Source organism: Pundamilia nyererei, unplaced genomic scaffold, assembly GCF_000239375.1.
Source record: "Pundamilia nyererei isolate P.nyererei 1_Seehausen unplaced genomic scaffold, PunNye1.0 scaffold00003, whole genome shotgun sequence".
NCBI classification, from domain to species: Eukaryota; Metazoa; Chordata; class Actinopteri; order Cichliformes; family Cichlidae; genus Pundamilia; species Pundamilia nyererei.
Genome location: NW_005187404.1, coordinates 3,039,031 through 3,062,285, shown reverse-complemented (window position 1 = coordinate 3,062,285; position 23,255 = coordinate 3,039,031). Strand labels below are relative to the sequence as shown.

The 23,255-nt window shown below is 38.8% G+C and overlaps 1 protein-coding gene across 2 annotated transcripts in view; it reads left to right on the top strand.

The window, feature by feature from the left end:
* The window catches only part of LOC102206981 (galactosylgalactosylxylosylprotein 3-beta-glucuronosyltransferase 1), an 83,721-nt gene that overhangs the window by 47,471 nt on the left and 12,995 nt on the right, over positions 1-23,255 (top strand). For both annotated transcript variants that reach the window (XM_005720668.1, XM_005720667.1), the window contains exons 3-4: positions 16,268-16,433; positions 21,524-21,666. In XM_005720668.1, coding sequence (XP_005720725.1) covers positions 21,555-21,666 — 112 coding nt within the window. In that variant the 5' untranslated portion in view covers positions 16,268-16,433; positions 21,524-21,554. The remainder of the gene's footprint in view (positions 1-16,267; positions 16,434-21,523; positions 21,667-23,255) is intronic.

Sequence of the window (23,255 nt, the reverse complement as noted above, 5' to 3'; positions counted from 1 at the left end):
AGAAAAACTCTTGAGAAATACCTTGCTTACATTATAGCCTGGAACTTTTGTGTTTTACGGTCAGAGCATGTCTGGTTTCTTCCCAGAAGCTTGCAAAGAGCTTTCATTAAACTGAAAATTGCCTTTGGATTTGGTGATGGCGTTGTCAGTGGCGACATCTTGTCAGTCACCACCTTTCTGTTTATCGCTGCAAAGTCATTGCTCTGTTGAGTCAGTGACACCTCTATAATGTAGCATCAGCAGACACGCAGTCGGTGTGTCAACACTGTGATGACGGTGTCATCTTTCTGTGCCCGAAGTTCTCTTTTAAATGCTGCTGCATAGCTGAATCGAGGACGAGGGGAAGGATAAATAATACAAATAAGACATAACCGATAATTTAAGAGACCAGCAGATCATGCAGGCTTGAGTTGAAATGTCAAAGGTGCCTTGCTTTTTCTTTTATTAAGATGAACACTACTAAGCTGGAAGCCTTACTTGACCTGTTACTTTTCTATGCATGCATTCAGTGTCATTGCTTATTTGACATTTTACTGCATATCTTTAAATGCCAATGCTTTTCTACTGGTATTCAAGAGACTTGTGTGAAAGGTGAGTACACATGCTACACTGTTTCTAATGCAGGTTTGAAAATAATCATGCTGAACTGTGTTAAAACTACAATTTCATATTAGTCCCTTTTTATATACCATTTTACTTTTTTTTTTTTTGAAGATCAGTACACCTGCAAGTACATCATCTCAGAGATCACTGCATTCATTAAATGCAGTGCATAAAGAAAATAACAATTGGATTGATTCATGTGCAGTAACTATGAGAAATAATGGTGATGATGATGTATGTACTCATTACCAGGGTTACTGAATGCATCTCCACTAATTAGCAGTCTCCTGGGGGGCTGTGTTTCACTGGCAGGTTCAAAGCTAATGACAGCATGTCAAAGGGAATCACATGCACTGATTCTCTGATTAATTATGTACTCTGGAGAAAAAAAAATGAGATGGACATAATATACTGTAATTGATATGTGGTTTATCCTGCTGTTGTTCTTACCCCTTAAATCTGAGTTTTTCTTCTTAGTGGCTCATCCAGAAAAACAAACACTACTTCTCGCCAACAGGGATTCATTGTGATGTCAAACAAGTGGTTAGCGAGACTTTTTCACATGCAGTTCTTCACCTGTCTCTTAAATTCTCTTCACTATATACACCAATTATCTTTGAGTCCAAACACAACTTTCAGCTACAGTCCCTGCACTGGATCAAACTCCCTCAGGTTTAATTAACGATGATCAGCTTAATAATTTTATATATTTTCCCCCCACAGGCGCATATAATTGGGCGATTTTGACGCTGGGGAACCTTCCATCAGAGAAATCTATGGTCTAGCCCTCATTAAGGAACTCGGAGCTCAGCGAGCTTCTCGTGCTGAAGTCTTAGAGTAAGAAGGTGCTGCAGAGAGCTCAACACCTAAAACTCCCACTTAGGAAACCAGCTTTAATTAGCTAATGAATCTGGGAGCTCCTTCTGCCAACCTTCGACCTTGTGCTGAGACACAGAAAGCCCGTTTACTATGTTAGACTTATCACATGCAATTAAAATCAGTGTCTTGTGCCCTGTACAGCAAAACCACTTTTTAATTAGATAATTGCTCTGCTGTCTCTGTTATTGTTGGTAACTCATGAATCATTCCTGAAACTCCAAAGGGTGCAATGCATTGATTTACTGCCAACAAAATCCGGCTTCATGATTGATGTTGTCACGCTGACGGCACACAAAGGCCCAGTAACATTTTCCAACCAAGTTTACCAAATCTATAAGCATAAGAAATTATCTTTGGTAGCCAAGAGTAGAATATTTCTTTTCTTGTACATTAAATCACAATAAATAATGTTAAGTTGTGATGACCACATATATCATCGCTGTTCAAGTTTAAGTTCCCGGTTATTTATTTTAAGTACTTCAAAGTGACTTTTAAGGGGAATCCTTTTTGGCAAAGGTGGGGTTTTTTTGTTACTAAAATTAAAATTGAATTAGATCCTCAATTGCAATTGTATCAACATCAGCACCACTGCAGACAGGCACACGGCTCCATTTCTCTCTAACAGTTGAAATAGTTAACATTCATAACACTGAACAACACTTTTGGAGGAATTTAAAGAGGTCAGTAAAGCTCCCATTTTATAAATATTAAAGGATTAAACCGTTATCATAAATGTTAACCTGGCAAGCGCACACATTTACATTAGCCTTTTACCCATTAGCAATAATCTGTTAGCCACATTACCCACCTGTTATCATTAACAGAAAAGCTAGCGGACTAAAGTTAGATAAAAGATGAGCAGAAAATCCAGAGTTTGGAGAAATAATAAAGAGCAAAAAAGGAGTGATTAATCAGACAGTTTCAGGCCTGACCAGCAGAGCTGAAGAAGTGAAGAGCTATGGACTGAGTCAGAGCAGTGGACGAGAGAGAGGCTGCAGACAAATGCAGACAAGATGATAAACTTGAATTTTTCTACATTTAAGAAAATTAATTATTTATTGTATTAAATTTATTGTTTAGTTGTAGCTACCTGTAAGATCAGCTTTAAAATGCAGGCAGTGACTAGTTGACTAGTGATTAATTGAAAAGCCTTCAATTAATCCAAAATGCTGCAGCAAGAGTCCTGACAGGGACTAGAAAGAGAGAGCATATTTCTCCTATATTGGCTTCCCTTCATTGGTTCCCTGTTAAATCCAGAATTGAATTCAAAATCCTGCTCCTCACATACAAGGTCTTAAATAATCAGGCCCCATCTTATCTTAATGACCTTGTGGTACCATATCACCCTATTAGAGCACTTCGCTCTCGCTCTGCAGGCCTACTTGTTGTTCCTAGAGTATTTAAAAGTAGAATGGGAGGGAGAGCCTTCAGTTTTCAGGCCCCTCTTCTGTGGAACCAGCTTCCAGTTTGGATTCGGGAGACAGACACTATCTCTACTTTCAAGAGTAGGCTTAAAACTTTCCTTTTTGCTAAAGCATATAGTTAGGGCTGGACCAGGTGACCCTGAATCCTCCCTTAGTTTTGCTGCAATAGACGTAGGCTGCTCGGGGATTCCCATGATGCATTGAGTTTTTTCTTTCCAGTCACCTTTCTCACTCACTGTGTGTTAACAGACCTCTCTGCATTGAATCGTACCTGCTATTAATCTCTGTCTCTCTTCCACAGCATGTCTTTATCTCTAACCCCAACTGGTCCCTGAGCCTGGTTCTGCCGGAGGTTTCTTCCTGTTAAAAGGGAGTTTTTCCTTCCCACTGTCACCAAAGTGCTTGCTCAAGGGGGGATCATATGATTGTTAGGTTCTTCTCTTTAAGTATTATTCTACGATCTACTGTACAATATAAAGCACCTTGAAGCGACTGTTGTTGTGATTTGTCGCTATATAAATAAAATTGAAATGAATTGAATTGAATAGTTCAATCTTACACAGTCACTGCAAGTGTTGGTCAAGTTACTTGAAAATAGTAATTGGTTACTAATTACTGATTACTTCTTAAAGAAAGTAATCCCATTGCTTTATTGTTTACTTATTTTCAAAAGTAATTACTTACTCTATTACTTAGTTACTTTTTAAAAACATGTTATTGTCATGAGACACTCTCACAAACAAAACCACAGTTTAGTAATGCAGTAACGCAGCGTGCTTACGGGAAAGTAACAGTAATCTAATTACTTTTTGTAATAGTAATCCCTTACTTTACTCGTTACAAAATAGGATGTGTTTATAGTGAGGTTCCTGCACCTTTTTGTTTTTAACACAGAGCTGATTGTTTTCATCATTTGACATGCAGGAAAACAATATTCTCGTGGAACTTTATCGAGAAAACAAACAAACTGTTGGTTATTACACAGGATCTATGTGCTAGCAATTGGATTATATGAAATTGTAGACAATATGTGCTTTAATTCACAAACAACTACAATTGTTTTTTCCTGATTAATACTCAGGAACAGTCCCGTGTATTAAGTGAAACTATCAGGCAGAGATATCATTACTCCTGTCGCTCCCTGTGTTCTCCCTAAGATGACTCCCTTTGACTTCATTCTGATCAGAGCCAAGCCGTACTGGCCCAGAATGGCAGGCACAGGTCTCAGTGGCAGCCTCTGGAGTCCTGGCGGAGCTCCTTTAGTCTGTTCAGCCAGCTGTGAGAGGCTGCAGCCTGCTCTGAAGTCCAGCATTGGAAATGTGCCCTGAGCGAGCCACACTATAAATTAGTCAGGATAAGTTAAGGGCAGCATGCGTTAGGCTATCCCCCGTGGTTATCAGCAGAGAAGAACCTGCCTGAAGGTTGGCGCTCTTAAATCTTTTACCACTGCTGCTGAGGCAGCCCAATCCACACATGGACTGGAGCCATCAGTCAGGGCCAATGCTCGCAGCTAATGGGTTATTCAAGTTTTCCAGAATATAAAACAGCCATGCTTATCTAAATCAAGCATGAGAAACAGCACTTGCTGCTACAGTCTCTAGTTAATTTCTGTACAAGAAAAGCGTTTACAGTGACTGGTTAACTGGGGAGAAAATCTGGTTGAATTCAGGCTGATGGTGTATACCTCTTAATCAGCCTTTACAAATTTTGACAGATGTGAATAGCATTGATGGGACAAGTAACTCAAAAGTAATGTGACAGTGACCTTTCATTGAACCCAAACCTTGAATAAGAATGGTAGCATTCAAGAAAGACAAGACAGATCTAAAAAAAAAAAAAAAAGCCGATAAAGTGCTAGTCCTGGTTTATTTTAAGCTTGTTTTAATTCCAAAAGACAGACTTACAGTGTTAACCTTCTGAGAATAACTGCTAACTCTACTTGAAATGTAAATATCTTACAGTAAGAGTGATTTTATACTTGGTCTGTTTCAGGTCTACGAAAGAACTCAAAATGAGCTGTGAGCATTTTTCCCCATATGCAAATACAGCTAAAATGAGAATCTTTTGATATTTATTTTTTCTGTTCTTGGACAACAAATTTTCTCAAAGTAAAGTTTAAAATCAATTAATTAGTTAATTAATTAAAAACAAAAGCTCAGACTCCATTTGAGTTCTTGTATTTTGCTCAACCTGTGCATTTTTGGGGGTTTTGACACTGTAATATAGCTTTCTGCCACATAGCACATACAATATGAAGACCATTCAAATCTGTCATGCTTGGATCAGACACCAGCTGACTACTGTAGTAGAGTCCATGCTCACTATCTGGGGTACAAAAAACTTAAAACAACAGTCAATAGCAGAATAAAGTATTTGGCACGTTTTTACAATATATTTTGGCTATATCATGATACACGATATATATCACAATATATTTAAATAACCTCCAAAAACAAATGTTAATTTCAACCATACAGTACCTAAACTTGCACTGGTATAGTTATTCAATATTTTTATTCTACTTTGGATACAAGAAATCTGAATCAAAGGAAAAAACATTTTAGCCTTCAGCTGCACACAGAGGTTTTTCACAAATGATAATATTGTGACAGTAAGCCTCTTTCTGTGATTAATACTAGACCTTTAACAAACAAAAGATAAAATAAAATAACTGAAATTTAAAAGGTGCTCTTCTGTGCTCATAAGATATAAAAATAGTAAATTAAAAACTGTGATGACCTCAAATTACAGAAACAAAAGTCCAGATAGTGACAAAAAAAAACAAAAAAGAAAACACTGATCAAGACCAGTCACCAGTATCACAGCTGGTTTATTTAGCATTTTTTGGGTGTAGGGAGGTAGTGGTAGGTGTAGTGTAGGGTGTTATCAGAGATGTGGCTCTTATCGTCTTTGTAGTTTGCTCTGGGCCTCTTATTTGACCTGTCAAAGTAGGTTTGGTCTGGCTTGCCGAGATAGCCACTGGTTGCGCAAGATGGACCCGTTGAATAATGGCATTTGTTCTGGTCAACTAAAGAGACTTATTTGAGTGTGTCATGTTCTCCATAGAAACATGTTCTTTTTTTGCCAACTAAATGGTCAAAAAGTATACTTACGTAGAAGAGGTCATCCAGAGAACTTTATTTCTCTTGTCTCCATGAACCAAACCTCAAAAACTTGTTAGCACATTGGATAATTGGGCACTACAAAATTTATATTTTACAATACATTAAAAATCAAGGGTTAGAAAATAAGTAAAATGCTAATAGGTTTAAAGATAGGATTAACCAGAGCAGTGGTGAAGTGGTGGGTACTTTGACTTACCAGTGGTAGTTGTTGCAGGAATTTAACTCTCTGCAGAAAAGATGGGCAGTGTTTTGCCCACAGTCTAACTTTTTCTCTCGGGGTTGCCCTTGGGTCTCCATTATGTAACTCAGATGTACCCAGCCTAGATGTACCCAGAGACCATACATCTACGATTTCTGCCCTAGACTAATCTCTGGAGACCTGATGGAGGGCAAAAAGAAATCATTGTTATGTTTTTTGTTAATACTGATCATTTGGATAAGTATGAGTTATACTACAGTTGAGAAACCCCTAATATAAAGCACAAACACTGAAGTGTGTGTGACTGTGTGAGGAAGAGATTAAATTTGATTCCAGCTACTTACTGGTAAGGACGGGTCTTTGGCAGCTGAGGTTTCACAGGCCGGGCCGAAGTCAATTACTTTAATTCAGTGTGGCACACGTTGATGTTTCAGGTCTGCGTTTATTGTTCCAGTAGAGTTGAGGTGACTAAGAGCTCTTGCGATCTGAAAGTTATCAAAGAATATGTCATGTTATGATAAAATTTTATCAGTGTCCATTTTCAAAACATTTAGGGAGTTAAACATACCTGCATGATGATGGGACGAATTGCCTTTAAACTAAGCAGCTTGAAATTTCTTTCTTTCTTTCTTCCTTTTTTTCTTTCACTTTTTTTCAAGATATTCAAACTTAAGACATAGATGTCCACTGTCTCTAAAAGACATTGAACTATACTGTGTTTGATTGACTTATAGGCATTAAGTCTTCTCAGGGCAGTGAGCTAGAAACATAGGTTACAGATGGTTTTTACATTAGTTTTACAGAAATAAACATTTTTTAGGCATTTCATCACAGTCCTTACATCCACTGCACACATCTTTCTAACAGAAATTCTAGGGAGCAATATTTACTTCTTGGTTTTCTAACAGGTCTTTTGGGTTCTCATGTTTCATTATTTTAATGGCTACAGTCTTTTTGTCAGCTATTCTGACACATTTTGCAACTGTGCCATAAGACCCTTCTCCAAGGAGTTACAATTTGGTACTTGGATCTGGAGGTGAGCCAGCCTCCGGGAACTAACTTGTCCTGGACATATTTGTTGGAGGACATTTCTGATGCCACCACAGGGATAAACACTAAATGTTAGAAGAGAGAAGCAGATTTCAACTTGAAAAATTACAATGAAATACATTGATGGTAAATTCTAATAAGAACAGCAGAGGCTGTTAGAAGCCAAAATATTAGAAAAGTATTGTGCGTGTAAACATCAGATAGATAGATAGATAGATAGATAGATAGATAGATAGATAGATAGATAGATAGATAGATAGATAGATAGATAGATATTGACACACATATATACAGTATATACACACACACACACACACACACACACAAAAGATAAAGATATATGAGAGAGAATGAATTGAATTCATGATTTACTTAAAAAATAATATTACACCATTACAGCATCAGCATTAAGTGCTTACAGCTAACCAATTTTTGATAGCTGATTTACACATTAACTCTTACCGGACCGGTTTCCTCTGTTGTTTTTCACTGGTAGTCGTTAGCCACTGTAGCTTCTGATAATGGCGACGCATTGCCCATTTATTTTGGGCATGTCATTTTCAAGCAGGAAGCTCAGAAAGCCCTTTGGGTAGGAACAGGTTAAAGCTCTTATTTACCACATTTACAAGTTACAGCTTCTCTATTATCACATGAGTATAATTTAAGAGTTCAGATTGTTGCTATACACTATATCCTGCATGCTGTGCCCACACATAATTTTAATTAGGTTGAGAAAAACGGACAGGAAAGATTTGCACAAGCTTCAGCACACCTTGCTCTTTAAAGCACCAGATTGTTCTTGACTACTCCAATAGGGCATCCACTAATTGGTTTTCCATTTAGTATATTTTACAGTTCCTCTCTTTGAGTCAGAATAGATGATTTGAGTCCATGGATGGAATTAGAGCTGATACAAAGTACACTAAGTGCTAGTTTATAATGTATTTTCTTAGTGCCATCTCTCTGCAAGAATTTAAGTCTAGAAAAATGTGAATAAGAGCTGAAAAGCAGCAGTGACAGTATTATTTAAACATGCAAATATAAATATATATTGGACAACAATGATATAAGACATAGATTTTTAATTCTCTTGTAGATTTGTTGCTGTGTTTGAGATCGTTGTCCTTTGAGCTGTTGGACAAATGGGCTCACATTTCACTCTAGAATGCTTTGGTATACAGAGAAGTACGTGGCTGACTCAATGATTGTAAGGTGCCAAGATCCTGTGCCTACAAAACAAGCTCAAATGGTCATCCATCCACCACCGTGCCTCACAGCTGGCATAATGTAGTTCGATTTTATTTTTGTTTTTTTACAGGTTTACGAAATCTTTCTTTTGCTCGTGATGTTGAACGTGATCATTAAAATCTTAAAATTCATTCCAAAAATACCTGAAAACCAAAAAAGATCATCAATTCAATCCCAAGAGGAAACAGAAACCCAATGTTACAGCTAGTGTCCAAAAAAGAACTGCCAAAAACCTTTGTAACTTTATAAGCTGTCAGTTTGCATAAAATATTATCAACAAATACAAACCTGGTGATGTTCTGTACAAGATTATATAATAAAGGAAATATCAGAGAAAGACAGATCAGCTCCTCCTGGCATAATGTCCTTCAAAAGCAATTAAGCGTGTTTGAATCTATGCCCATGCATAAAAATTAATATTTAATGGCAGCTCAAAGCAACGCTGTTTTTTATGGCTATGACAGTAACATCAATATTGATCTACTGCAGCGGCATGTCTTCGAAGATTCCTCAGATTTTCCTGAAAACTCCTCTGAGCATTGCCAAATTGGTCAGAGGCCAATGAATTCATAAAGGAAAGCGCAGCAGTTGGACATATTAGGGCACACTGTCTCCAGAGAGCCTGACTTCCCCACTGCCTCAAGAGTAAATGAAAATGATGCTACAGCGAAGCAAGCAAACAGAGGAGGGTGTTATTATTGGTTTTCAAAAATGGCATATGTTCAGGGGTTAAAGGGGAATGTATTGACCCAAAACAGAGTCCCGAGACACGCAGACCAGATGATCCTGTCTGCACACACCCTCTTCCCATCTCATGCCTGTGCTGTGTTCATGGTTCAGATGTTTTTGGCACTTCTGCACCCAAGTTAACACTACAGAAATTAAATGAGCATAATCTGAGCAATTTTTTAAAAGGTAATTTCAAATTGAGCGTTTGAAACAGCTCAGCAGACATGACACACAAACTCATCTCTGTTCTCCTTCTTAGAGGTCAACACAGAGTCTGAGATGGGGAATGATGTAAGAAAGAGAGAACGTGAGGGGAAGCCGAGAGATTGATTTTGAAGGTAAAGACTGTTCAGCAAGTGTGATTTGATAAACTAGCAATGTACATTAGGGCTGGGTATCGTCACTGATTTCTAGAATCGATTCGATTCCGATTCACAAGGTCCCAAATCGATTTGATCCACAATTCGATTCGGGGAAATTTTGCCTCAGACAGTCAGAAATATTATAATTCAGATCATGCATCAGTACATTTCCCTATTTTTATATCTATAAAAAGAAAGCTGGCACTTGCGAGACTTTATCAAAGGTGTGAGCGTCACAGCAGATGCCTTTGTGTCAAAGTAACTGAGGATAAAACACAGAAAAACATGAAGGTGATTTTCCTGGCCTGGGATTTAATAAAAATATTCTGCAGTAGATCAAAAATGAAAGAAAACCATTAATCAACATGTGAACATTACCTGATGCTGCGGAAGTGAAGCAGAGCAAAGTTACAGAGGTTTTAGAGACACAGCTGAGCGTTTTGCAATTTTGCATAATTGTAAAAAGTTTACATTTGTTCAGAAGCTTGTTGAACGGCAGAAATTAGGTTTTCTTTTCGGAAGTAAGTAAAAGGAAAATAACAGCGGCCGACAGCGCTGTAAACAACGGTAGACTTGTGCATAACAAGCAAGCGAATAATGCAGAAAACAGAGATTTTTAGATGGGAAACTGTTCTTGAAGTATACTGAGAAAGAGAGAGAGCTGTGCATGAAGTGTGATTTTATCGTGGTGGCAGCAAAACAATAAGAGGGAATTCATGACGATGTTTATGTGAAGTGTAGTTTGGATCTCCTTTTGCTGCTGGTTCAGTCAATATTGTTTGGAGAGAGATAAAAACCTGCAGCTTTTGAATCTAGCGCAAAAAGGGCGTAAACACAAAGCGCGGACCCGCCGACGGATCAGGATCAGCGAGCTGTCAGCTTTCAGCCCCGACCGTGTACGTGCCGTCGGGTGAGAAAGGCGACATCTCACTGATTCTGATCCGTCGGCGGTCCGCGCTTTGTGTTTACGTCTTTGTGCAGAATCCGTGTTCCTGCTCTCATTTACTGTTTTAGCTGTTTGGTGGTTGTTGAAATTTAGTGAGGTTTAACCTGAGATTCACGTTTCGGGCAAAATAAATTTATATTAAAAAATCGATTCAGGATTTTAATGAATCGCGTAATCCAAGCTAGAATCGATTTTAATCAATAAATCGATAATCAAAACCCACCCCTAATGTACATGTCATGTGTTTTTTTTAATCAGGTATTTGGATCTGTACATGATGTATTTTGAAAGCTAATTAAATGATAATAATTCAATTTGTATCCGGAGTTTATATTAGATACTTCAAAGTGGGTAGTTTGAAGTGTTGTGGTTCAATTTACAGTGATAAACTATGTTAGAAGGGTGCAGGGCAGAACTCTGGTATCGCTGCTAGATTAGGTCCTGAGTAGCATCAGAGACATAACAGAAGGAGGACACGGCACTTGATTCTGCAAAAATAAACATAAGATGCACAACAAAGATAAAAAATATACATTTTAGATAGTCACATACAACATGGCAACGATTGTGCCACTTTGAGCTTATCAGCCAGAGCTGAGAGGCTCCTAACCCTGTCAGGCTGTCCATCAGTATATGTCAGAGCCAAGAAGCACTTTACATGTCATATGAAAAACCAAGTTTTCACAGGGCTTTGTGCAGTCCTTGACATACTTGACATCCTCGTTTTAGAGAGAAGTGGCGTCATGTTTATGGCTTTAAAGCTTCAAAACTTTCTTTTTCACATGATGTTGAAATGTGATCAGTAAAATATTAAAATCCATTCCAAAACTGCCTGATAACCAAAACAAAGCAATGTCCTTGTTTACAGAATGTCATAAAGGCTTTTACATAGGATTCACGATCTTTGTAGTCTTGCATTGACTACATAGATATACTGTACAGTGTTATGCAGTACAGTCTGCACTTTATTGTTTCCTGTTTAGTTTTTATGAAGCATTAAACAGCATTAAAACTTGTCACCTTGTAAGCTGTTAGTTTGCAAAAAAAACATTAACATGTACTAACCTGGTGAAGCACCTTGAAGGCGACTATTGTTGGGACTGAATTGAATTGACGTGCTATACAAGACTCCGTAAGAAACAAAGTATCAGAGATAGACAGATCACCTACTTCTGGCATAATGCCCTTCAAAAGCAATTAAGTCTGTTTGAATCAATGCCCACACATAAAAATTAATATTTAATTTAATAGCACCTCAAGGCAACGCTGTTTTTTGTGGCTATGACAGTAACATCAATATTGATCTACTACAGCGGCATGTCTTCGAGATTCCCTAGATATCCTTGAAAACTGTTCTGGGCTTTACCAAGTTGGTCAGAGACCAATGAATTCATAAAGGAAAACGAGCAGTTGGACATACTAGGACACACTGTCTCCAGAGAGCCTCTTTTCCCCACCGCCTGGAGAGTACATCAACACGATTCTACAGCGAAGCAAGCAAACAGAGAAGGGTGTTATTATTGGTCTTCGAGAAATAGGATATGTTCAAGGCCAAGGGAGCTCAGAATTCAGAGGCAGACTGATTACAAACTTGGAAACATGCCCCTGCTTCATCTTTGAAGATGGGATTTTATAAATCTAAGACACAGAGCAAGGAGGGAGAAGTGTGAGCAAGTAGTGCCAAGATAGGCGATAGACTATCGGCATAAACATACAGAACATACATATGCAAATAAAAATAAGTAAGGAAGCTACATTATTCTGGAACTTCACTAAAGTAGCTTTGCATTATTCACAATTCAGGGTTATTGCCTTTTTTGTTAAAGGTTCTCTACAATCACTCTATTTCTACTGACATCCCTTATCTGGCTTGTGGCTTTTTAAGAAACTTACGAGTTCCTGTTCAGATTATCTACAATAAGTTTTAGGAGGCAGAGATCCCTGTCCGATGTGTTTGTCCCATACACTGCACTATTACGGAAACACTGGTTTCATTAACATTTGAACAACAACGCTGACTGGGAGCCATTAATCACTACAGGAGTCTCAGTCATGGTGGCCTATTAATACTCCATTCTTTGCAACACAAACACTGCAAACAACATTATGCACAAGAGTCCAAGTCTAAACACCGTGCAGCCGAAATAATAATAATCAAAAAACACTGAATAAAATATGTGAGATTAAGATTAACAGCAAGTGTTTGTATTACAAAAATCAAGTATGCACAACCACACTCCTCAGTAAGTAACTCACTATAAGTGTTTGCATTATTATAAATGAAGTTTAACTATTTTTAATTAATTAAATTATTTTGTGATAATGTGAGATAAATTACCCATTAGTTTTAAAGTCAGTGAGGATTAAACACATTTAAAATGGCAAAACATTTGAGGATGGGTTTGGGGTTTTTTTGGACATACGTGAGTCCTTTACAGAATAATCTGATGTTTCACCTCCTTGTTCCACCTTTTGGGGCTAATGTTGTTAGTTCAACAATCAGTACAGCAATTTTCACACATGGCATTGTTGCTGTAATTCTTTATTAATCAGTGGCAGGTGTTCCCTTCACAGCTGGTTAACTCGAGCTGATGTGAAAGGCTGTCAGGCTTCATTGTCTGCCATTGGCTGTTCCAGTCAGCGCCATGGAGCTGACTTTCTGTATTCTTGCTCCATCACATAGTTACACCGAAGCTAACTGGCCACCTGCATGCTTTTGGGCTACAGAGGCCTCATTATGGCCCCCATTTACGCAGTTACAGTATCTGTTGGGGTTGCCTTTTTGTTGCTGTTGTCTTGTCTGTTGTCCGGACATGAAAGACACTTTAAAATAGAATATGTGAGAGATGTAACACTTGTTTATACATGCATTAGGGTTGCGTATTATCCAGATGAACAATATGATCACACAATTTTGACAAGAGCGTCGATATTTGTGCTCAATCTAATTATAACAGTCTGAATTAAACTGGTGGATCAGTCAACATGATGGCATACATTAATGAATAGTTTAAGAGTAACTACTGTATGGGTGTATGATACTTGTGCTGGTTGCACTGGCTGTGTGTTAATATGGTGTGCTAGTATCACATATCGCATAGATAACTCCTGATTAAAACAGTGGTACAGCAAAACATATCCAATGACATGCACTCAAAAACCACTTCGACTCCTTTTTGATGCAAATACCTAATCAGCTAATTACATGGCAGCAATCCAATGCATTTAGCCATGTAGACATGCACAAGACAACCTGCTGAATTTCAGGCGGGCTGGTCTGAGTATTTCAGAAACTGCTGATCCGCTGGGATTTTTCCACACAACCAACCCTGGGGTTTACAAAGAATGGTCCAAAAACGAGAAATTGTCCAGTGAGCGGCAGAGGGAAAGTGTGCTGAGCAAAAAATGTCTTATTGATATCAGAGGTCAGAGGAGAATGGCTAGACTGCTTCAATCTTGATAGGAAGGGAGCAGTAACTCAAATAACTGCTTGTTACAACCAGAGTATCTCTGAATTCACAACAACCTTGAAGCAGATGTGTAGCACCAGTAGAAGACTACACTGGCGCCGCTCCTATCAGCTAAGAACAGGAAAACAAGGCTATAATTTATACAGGCTCATCAAATTTTGACAATGGGGAATTAGAAAAACATTTTCTCCTGTGACATCTAGATTGTAGGGACAAAATTTGACATAAACACCATAAATGCATGGATCCAGTCTGCACCAACCAAGTGCAATGTTGTGGTGGTGTAAAGTTGTGGGGGATATTTACTCTTAAAACCAATTGAGTGTCATTTAAATGCCACAGCCTACTGCTGCTGCTGACCATGTCTATTCCTTTATGACCACAGTGTACTCATCTTCTGATGGCTGCTTTCAGCAGGATGAAATGTTATGCCAGAAAGTTCGTATAATCTCAAACTGTTTTTTTAAACATCACAATGAGTTCAATTCAATTCAATTTTGCCAAATCACAACAACAGTTGCCTCAAGCCGCTTTATATTGTACTGTAGATCATACAATAATAGATACAGAGAAAAACCCAACAATCATATGACCCCCTATGAACAAGCACTTTGGCGACAGTGGGAAGGAAAAACTCCCTTTTAACAGGAAGAAACCTCCGGCAGAACCAGGCTCAGGGAGGGGCGGCCATCTGCTGCAAGTTCACTGTACTCAAATGGCCTCCACACTCAACAGATCTCAGTCCAATAGAGCACCCAATAGACCCAAAGGTGGGTCCAATTTGGTATCAGGAAGTCATAACTAATGAAGTGGCCCTTGATTGTATGCTGCTAAAGTCCAACCAACAACCATAGCATCTGTGCTACACTGCAAGACTTTAAAATTGAAATATGTGCATTATATCGCTAAACACCCATTTTCAGTACTGTTCTATACACAATCGCATTCTTAGTTTGAGCTCCCTTCAGCAGACAGTGTATGCCAGCGTATTTTTGTTTTTCCAAACCTCACTTTTCAAAATGTTAAACTCCGAGAAAACACAATGGCCCGCGGAATGGTCGGAGATTCTGGCAGGTCGTTTTAACTCGACTGTGTTTCAATCTGTTTATAGCTTCATCGCAGTGAGGAAGGCGAGTGTGTTGTACAAAAATCACAACGACAACACTGTCATTGGGAGCTTGTACGCGTGACGGTACCTGGCAGCAACTCTAAAGCTTTACTGGTGAAGCTGTTTATTTTGTCACAACAGTACTTGCTCGTCGCTGTCAGGAAACACAAATACTGCACAATCTGCACCAACGCATGAAGAACATATAGTCCTCTTTCCACGCGATGATGTCAGCCCCCTCACCCCGTCAGATACATTTCAGTTTGAGAAACTTCACAAAACAAGGCTACCTGAAAATAGGTTGTTTCTGAAATGTTGTGCACATCAAGCACACACTCTTCTTTTCTGCTTTACTGGGTCACAGGTAATTTGCCTTTTCACAGAACAGTATGGCTTCGTAAAATGATTCCGGCACTCCCGTTGCTCATTCCCCAAAACCTACATATTTTGCAGCTTATAAAGCACTAAAAATACAGTCTTCAGCCATCAAGTTGTGGTGCTGATGCAGCACGCAGGCATCGCTGGCTGTGTGAAGCACAAGCCTCCATGGAGGCAGCGTTTCCTCAGATGTATTTGAATAAGACATGATGCCAGTTTATTTTTGTAACATTCCCCACCCCAGACTGTTGGCAGGCAATGGAGTTGTGACTAAACCATCTTCCAGTTTCCATATCAGGCGAAAATAAATAAAATACAGAGTCTGTGTCACTGCAATTTAGTTCGAAATGAATCGAGTAAATCACATACCAATATACAGAGCATTAAGCAGAACGCTGCATTGTGAAGCACAGCAGTGGTGTACCAACGGGGGATGGATTCGTGGACGATGCACATCCAAACTAGAGTTCGCTGTATTATACTGGCACACTTTCCCTCTGCAGCAATTTCAGCCCTGGCTCTTTGATGTTAAATTATGAATAGATGTCACACAAGCAGAGTGCTCACTGAGGGTGTCTTTGGTAAAGCATTTCTGTAAGGCTTTTGACTCTTAGACTCTGTCCAAACTGCTTTAAACCTGGGTGACTGTCACTGAGTGTCAGTGGAAGAAGTATGGTGAAACCACAAAGAGGGAAGAAAATGTGGCATTGCTGTAGCATATTAACCAAAGTGATCTCGTCTTCCAGGTGTGCACTTGCTGTTTCCTGACTCTGTGAGTGGACAAGACAGAGGAAGAGGAACAGGAAAAGGAAATGGTCGGCTGATGTGTCATGGAGGATGTCAACGCTAGGTAGCCCGTCTCGTCTCCAGTGTGGCTTTCCCAGCCGCGCAATGATCCAGTTCTAACTGTGGGTGAGCTCACTTTTTTCATTTGTTACACACTGCTCAAAAAACTGCAGGAGCACTTTTTAAATCTGAGTATAGCATCAAGCCAATTAAACGTCTGGGATACTGATCTAGTCAGATCTAGTCAAGTAGCAGAGGGGGTTGTTAATCGGTTTCAGCTTTTTTGGTGTTAATGACATTAACAATTGGTGCACTAGAGGGGAGACAATGGGACAACCCCCAAACAGGAATGGTTTTACAGCAGGAGGCCAATGACATTTTTTCCCTCCTTATCTTTTTGAATTGTTTTTTTTACTAGTTTTGCATCTAGCTGTCCCTACTGCTAGCATGAGGCGATATCTGGACCCTAAAGAGGTTACACAGATAGTCCAACTCCTCCAAGACAGCAGTACATCAATGTGTACCATCGCAAGAGGGTTTGCTGTCTCTTCTATTCTAGCAAGATCTCAAGAGACGGGCATTCCAGGAGACGGGCAGCTACTGGATAGTTACTGGATAGGGCTGTAGAAGGTCCATAAGCCATCAGTAAGACCAGTATCTACTCCTGAGGGTTTGACATCCTCTAGTGGACCCTGTGCTCACTGCCCAGCACTGTGATTGACATTTGCCACGGAATACCAGAACCAGTTTGGTGGTGGTTCGGTGATCAGTCTGCGGCGGGACGCACAGACCTCCCTAGCTTGCCTAAAGCACCCTGTGTGCATTAGGTATCGGGATAAAACCCTTGGACCTATTGTCAAACCCTGCAGTGGTTCAGTGGTTCCTCCTGGGGCACAACTAGTGGAAATAGTATGCAGGCAGCCCCTGGAGGATTAAGGAATTGATACCATTGACTGCCCCCCACAGTCGCTGGGGGGGGCAGTCTTTTCCAATGCTCACAGATTGCACCTCAGACTGTTCAGGAGCTCAGTCATGCCCTGGTCCAGATCTGGGACAAGATTTGTCATGATACCATGTGTGGTCTCAAATAAGGGCATGCCCTGGTGCTGTAAGGCATGTGTACAACCACGTGAAGCTCTACAAACTACTGAATACAATTTTTAATTTTTTGCAATGACATTTTGGCTAAATGGACTAGCCTGCTACAATGTTTGTTTCTTTTTGATTCCCAGGGTGTCCTTGAATTCAGCCCACTGCAGGTTGAAAATGTTCATTTACATCAAATCCTGTGAAATACTTTTGTTCCTAACACATTACCCAGACCATAACAGCATAGGTACCAGCACTGATGTATTTTTTTCCATTGATATCTGATGTGTTTTAAAAGTGTTCCTTTAAAAAAATTTTGAGCAGTGTAGTTGTATTAGTCATCAGACTCCTGGCAACAATATTTTTAAAGGCCTACCCAAATTTTTTGATCCTGGTCAATTTTCTAAAATAAGCACTATTTCTGAACCTGTAAAAAGAGATCATTAATGTTTTCTGTGGCTGTAGAGGAGCTTTGTTAAGTTGGAGAAAATCAGCCTGATGATGTTATACAGTACAATTAGGGACTGTGTTACAAAAGATGTGCTGTAAAAAAAAGGAGGGAAAAAAAAGAAATGATGGATAATTTCCAGGCAAAAATGGGCTCTAAGAAAAGATATTAAAGTCTGGGTCTAACGTTCGGTCAGGAGCTTAACACTTGAATTGAAGGTGAGCTGTGATGAATGTTGCTGTTGTCAACTTGTAACACTGCTCTACAATCACAGTTTTTGTGTAGTTCCAAAAATAGACTGGCCTTTGTTCCATGGAATGATTTGATCATTGTAAATCCGACATAGACAGAGACACTAAAATTTTGGAGGGCATCTAAGCGAGGCCAAGAAATCCATTCGACTTAAACGTAAACAGTAGAAGTAATGTTTGACTATTAGATGTCTTATGTTGAGAAAGGATTTACATGATGAGTTTAATCACAAGCTTTTTCCTCTAGAGCAGAGATGTCAAACTCATTTTACATGGAGGGCTACATACAGCCCATTTTGATTTTTTGTGGGCCAGACCAGTGAAACTCCCTTTTCTGTCAGTGTAGATAAATTTAACTACACATTTAATCAATGAGATTTTCATTTAAGAAAAAACAAGTGCAATACGTCTCATTTCTTCTACATGATAAAGAAATGTAACTGAATCAGAACAGGTGAAGCAATATTGAAATTAATTTGGCTGTATTTTTATAGCATTTTTTCTTCTTTTCTTTGTTAAATGGACTTTGTATATTGTTTACATGATCGAAATAAATTAACAAACAAACATACAGACAGCTTTGCAGCGCACAATTCTTTACCTGGCTAAAGAGCATGAGTAGAGTCTGTGTCAAAAGCGTTTATGCCTAAGGCTTGGCCATTAATAGTGTATTTATTTACAAAGCAAATGAACATAATTGGCATATACAATTACATTAAGCCACAATATTCTGCCACCGTCCCCAGCAGTGGGAGCAGGATCGCTCTGGGAAATGCGATGACTTGTTCTCTCTTGTGTAAAGCTAAAATGAATGCGCTGAACACCTGTGCCCACATTATGGCTGTTTTAGTCTTTGTTTAATTGAGCAGATCACTTAATATCTGCATTTCCCACTTAGGGCTCAGCATAATACCACAAGCATTTTAAGTATAAGAGACAGACCCTGGGAGAGATGGGCAGGACTGCTGACCTTAAATTCAATGTAAATGGTCAATGAAGAACAGTAATAATAGAGGTATGAAATATAATGATGGAATACAAAACAGAAAGACTAAATAAAACTTTACATTTATGAAACATGACTTTATTTTTGTGGAGAAAATGTTGATTCAATTAAGTGTTCATTCAGCACTTCTACACAAAATCCCTGTAAGACTTCGGACAAGCTGCTGAACGAAAAAAATATGGCTGGAGGGAAGGAAATTGGTGTCATTCATGAATCACGATTGTTGTGCTTAAAATGTTAATTGAGAAAATTATGTTTAAATGGTAGACGGTACTAACTACACAATGGTTTAATTGATCGTGTACTTACATTTGAGTTTGATTGGCTATACCCTGTGATGAAGAGCAACTATCCACTCAGACATTAGGAACCGTAACTAGGCACTTGTTTCATTGCACTGAAACCACAACCTTTAGCTTTATGGTCCAAATTTGGTGGATGCCAGAATTTATTTATTAATTTGTATTTAGTTTTATTTTTCTTTCTTTCTTTCTTTCTTTCTTTCTTTCTTTCTTTCTTTCTTTCTCTTTCTTTCTTTCTGTTTTAGAAGTTATTTAGATTTTTTAAAAAAAGCATACATTTTCATCTAACATGGCTAATTTGGTTTCTAATCATCATCAACTATGAGTAAATCATACACAGAAACACATACATAGATATGTACTAGTTAATATAAATGACATACTAATAAAAAAACGTCCACTGGTAGGACTACTCACCAAAACTAGAGCAAGGGCTTCTTTGTCTGGTAAACTTAACCACACAGAAAGTCAGATAATTGCATTCAAATTGCTTCAAAACACACCAACAGTACAAACCAGGTTGAAGCATCCAATTTAGGGACTCAATTTATCCTTAGACAGATGATTACATGCTACAGACTCCTGTGCAACCATCCATATGTCAGTCATTAGCCAACCCCTTAATAATGTAAGCTTTAACCTCCTAAGACCTGAACTCTTCCACGGCATGCATTTTTAATTTCTCTTTGATATTTGGGCTGATTGGGGCCTGATGAATGTTAAAACAACGAATTACCAGATTTTTTTGGGATTTTTTTTTACCTAATTTTTGTTTCTAAGAAAAATGAGAGCCACATATGAGGATATTCGTTTAAAATTTGGATAGAACAGTAGCAGTATAATGTCCTCATAAGTGGATATCGGGCCCTTGTAGAGCAAAATTGAGTAATTTGTTCTAAATAACCCAAAATGTGATGTCCACATATGTGGACGCCAGGTCCTAGGAGGTTAAGTCTTGATCAAATTTGAAAGACTTTTCCCCCCTAATGTTAATATTGTATTTTAAATGGAGAAGGGAAAAACAGCCCAACTAGCAACAATGTCCACTGGAACCCTGATACAGCATTAAAGTTTGTATAATGCTAAAAATATAAGTAGGTGTAAATATAAAAATTTAAGACAGAAGAAATGACAAAACCAAACACAGCATACTAATGAACACCATTCAAAAATAGCAGTACAGGATCTCTCGAAAATGGGTTGGCAAATGTGTTGCATCTGAGTCTCTCCAGATGCAACACATTTGCCATTTCTCCCATCCAAAGCTCAAATATAGTCTCATTTTCACTGCTGTAGCATGAACATTTTTGCAGTAACAATTCCAAACAGGATTGCAGTTTGTTCCTACTTTTTTGATTTCAGACTTTTAACTTGAGCCTGAAGTTCAAAGTAATTAATAGAGGAACTTCAGAATAATAGCCACTGTTTCAGTTAATGTCTGATTCCTTCCATGCTGAAATTGAAACTTTCAAAGAGATACAAGTCTGAACCAATGTTCTGGACTCAGAGGGAAAGGCACATTTGCAAAACAGTCATCCCACAGTCTGGTTACATCGCTTCCTGCCATTTGGCCTGTGAATACTTTCAGCACTGGGCATGAAGTCACCACCGTGTCTGCAGTGATAGCGCTGATGAGCTCACTGGGTTAGCAGGGGGCACAAGCTGTCAATGCATTGCCTCCTCCAATAGATTTGACCTTCCCTTTGTTGGTTACTGCTTAAAATCAGGCCCTATTTATTTATTTTAAATTCTGTGTAGGTAATACAGTAATCATGTTGTCTTTCACTTGAAAACTGTGAGAGCGTTATGCGTTTGTGGCAAAATAGAATTCAAGATTGAACAACAGTAAGTAAGCTATTACTCAGTTTTAGTCACTGAAGGTTTGGCTTTGCAGAGAGCCAGTTAGGTCCATAAAGACAAAGTCCTTGAGTGTCTTAAATGCTATTTAAAAGCCAGTCAACAATAATAAAGGTCCTGCAAGTGTGATTTCCTTTTCTTCAAATAACTGAGATTAATCAAAAACAAATATGTTAGCTTGCTCTGGTGAAGGTTATAAGTCTAAGTTGGCTGGCTGACTTTTAATATCTGTTTGGGTTTTTTCTTTTCACGGTTCCCACCAGGTAATGCCGAGCCAAATAACCAATCCTGGAGATGCCGAAGAGAAGAGATATTCTTGCCATCGTGTTGATCGTGTTACCCTGGACTCTGCTCATCACCGTTTGGCACCAAAACGCTATTGCTCCACTCCTCGCCATCCGAAAGGGTACGCAGCACGCTGCACTCCACTGACGATATTGAACTTGAAGTGGGCCCTCGAACTTAACACCGTACTTCAAGTTTAGACAACAGGCTGTTCACACAGAGACACTTGAAAGCCATGACCATCAGCTTCATCGGAACTGAAAAGCACTTGTCCGGTCACTGCAAACCTCATCAGTCAGGGATGATTTTGCAGTGACGGATGAGTTGCATACCCACTCCATTTGGGAGTTATATTTATTCCATATACTCAGTGTGTCAGAATAAAACTGCTAAGCTGCAATTTTTCTTTTTTTGTTAGTAATAACTTGAACAGAGTTGCATATTATAAAACTAAATCCTTCTGCAGCTTATCCATTCACATAGCTTACAACATCAATCCATATCTTCTTGGTGTGACACAGTATCCAGTATAGAGTTTGTGTCAATCAAGCATTTGAGCCAAACCTTTGCCTGTTATAATTGGCTCAGTGTCATTGCAAATTAATTTCAGAGACTGTTGGCAATTAAAAAGCATAAATGTGTCCTATTAATTAACTTCACCAGTGTCTGGTGCCTTCTCTGCAAACCAGAAAAGCAACAGTTTAAAATGTCAAGATTCCTGCAGAATAAACACACCCAAATTAAAGCAACAGCAAATCAATAGAGCAATCTGCTCTATTCCTGTAATCTCAGAAATGCACAAAGAGGGGTTAACAAGGAAAACAGGCTTATTCAAATGAGCTATGGGAGTCTGTACCGAACTTACACATGATTTGACTCAGCATGTTTTTGCAGGTTCTTCAAACCCTCTGAATAGAGTCTGATTAGCTCCTTAACGACTAAGGTAAATTAAAAAATAAAAATAAAAAGTTCCCACCCCAAAAAAAAAAAAATTGTACATAGTTAAGCAATTTTAATTTCTCATGGAATACACTAAAGATATAATAACTTTTTTAAATGACAATCTAACCAAGCTCTGTCCACAGGCTTCCTTTTGTGTTCCTTTAAAAGAGAAAAGCTAGAGATTTATTGGCAGCATGCTCACTGGCAGCCTCTGTTGAACATCTGGCCATCAGAAGATTGTGTTAATCTTTGTGCTGCAGAAAAAAATCCCCTTTTATGCCGGAGGTGCGACTAGAGCTCAAGAAGAAAAGTGAAAGATTGCCATGAGCTGTGGCACAATAGGAAGAAATGAGCAACCTTAATGACTCTGTAATCACATTCTGTCCATCATGACCAAACTATTCAGGCCAAAATATCACAGCCTTCACCGAGGGAGTCTACTCAAAATGCGTCAGCTGACTGATTCGCTGCGTTTTGTGCATTTCTAAAGAAGGTCAGATTTTTGAAAATGAGCCTCACCTTCCCACACATAAAATAGAAAATGATGTACTGCATTGACACAAGCTATAGACTTAGCACACAAACCTCAGTTTCTGCACTGATATGCGATGTAACACCTTAAGCACCATTCCAATTTTAGGTTGTGTTACCTAAAACATGCCCTAAAACCCACACAGGGTGTCTTATGAAAGCGTTTCCATGAGAAACCTTCACTTTGCTATTCTGTCTGTCTGACATACAGTATGCGTATGTGCAGCTCATGGATGC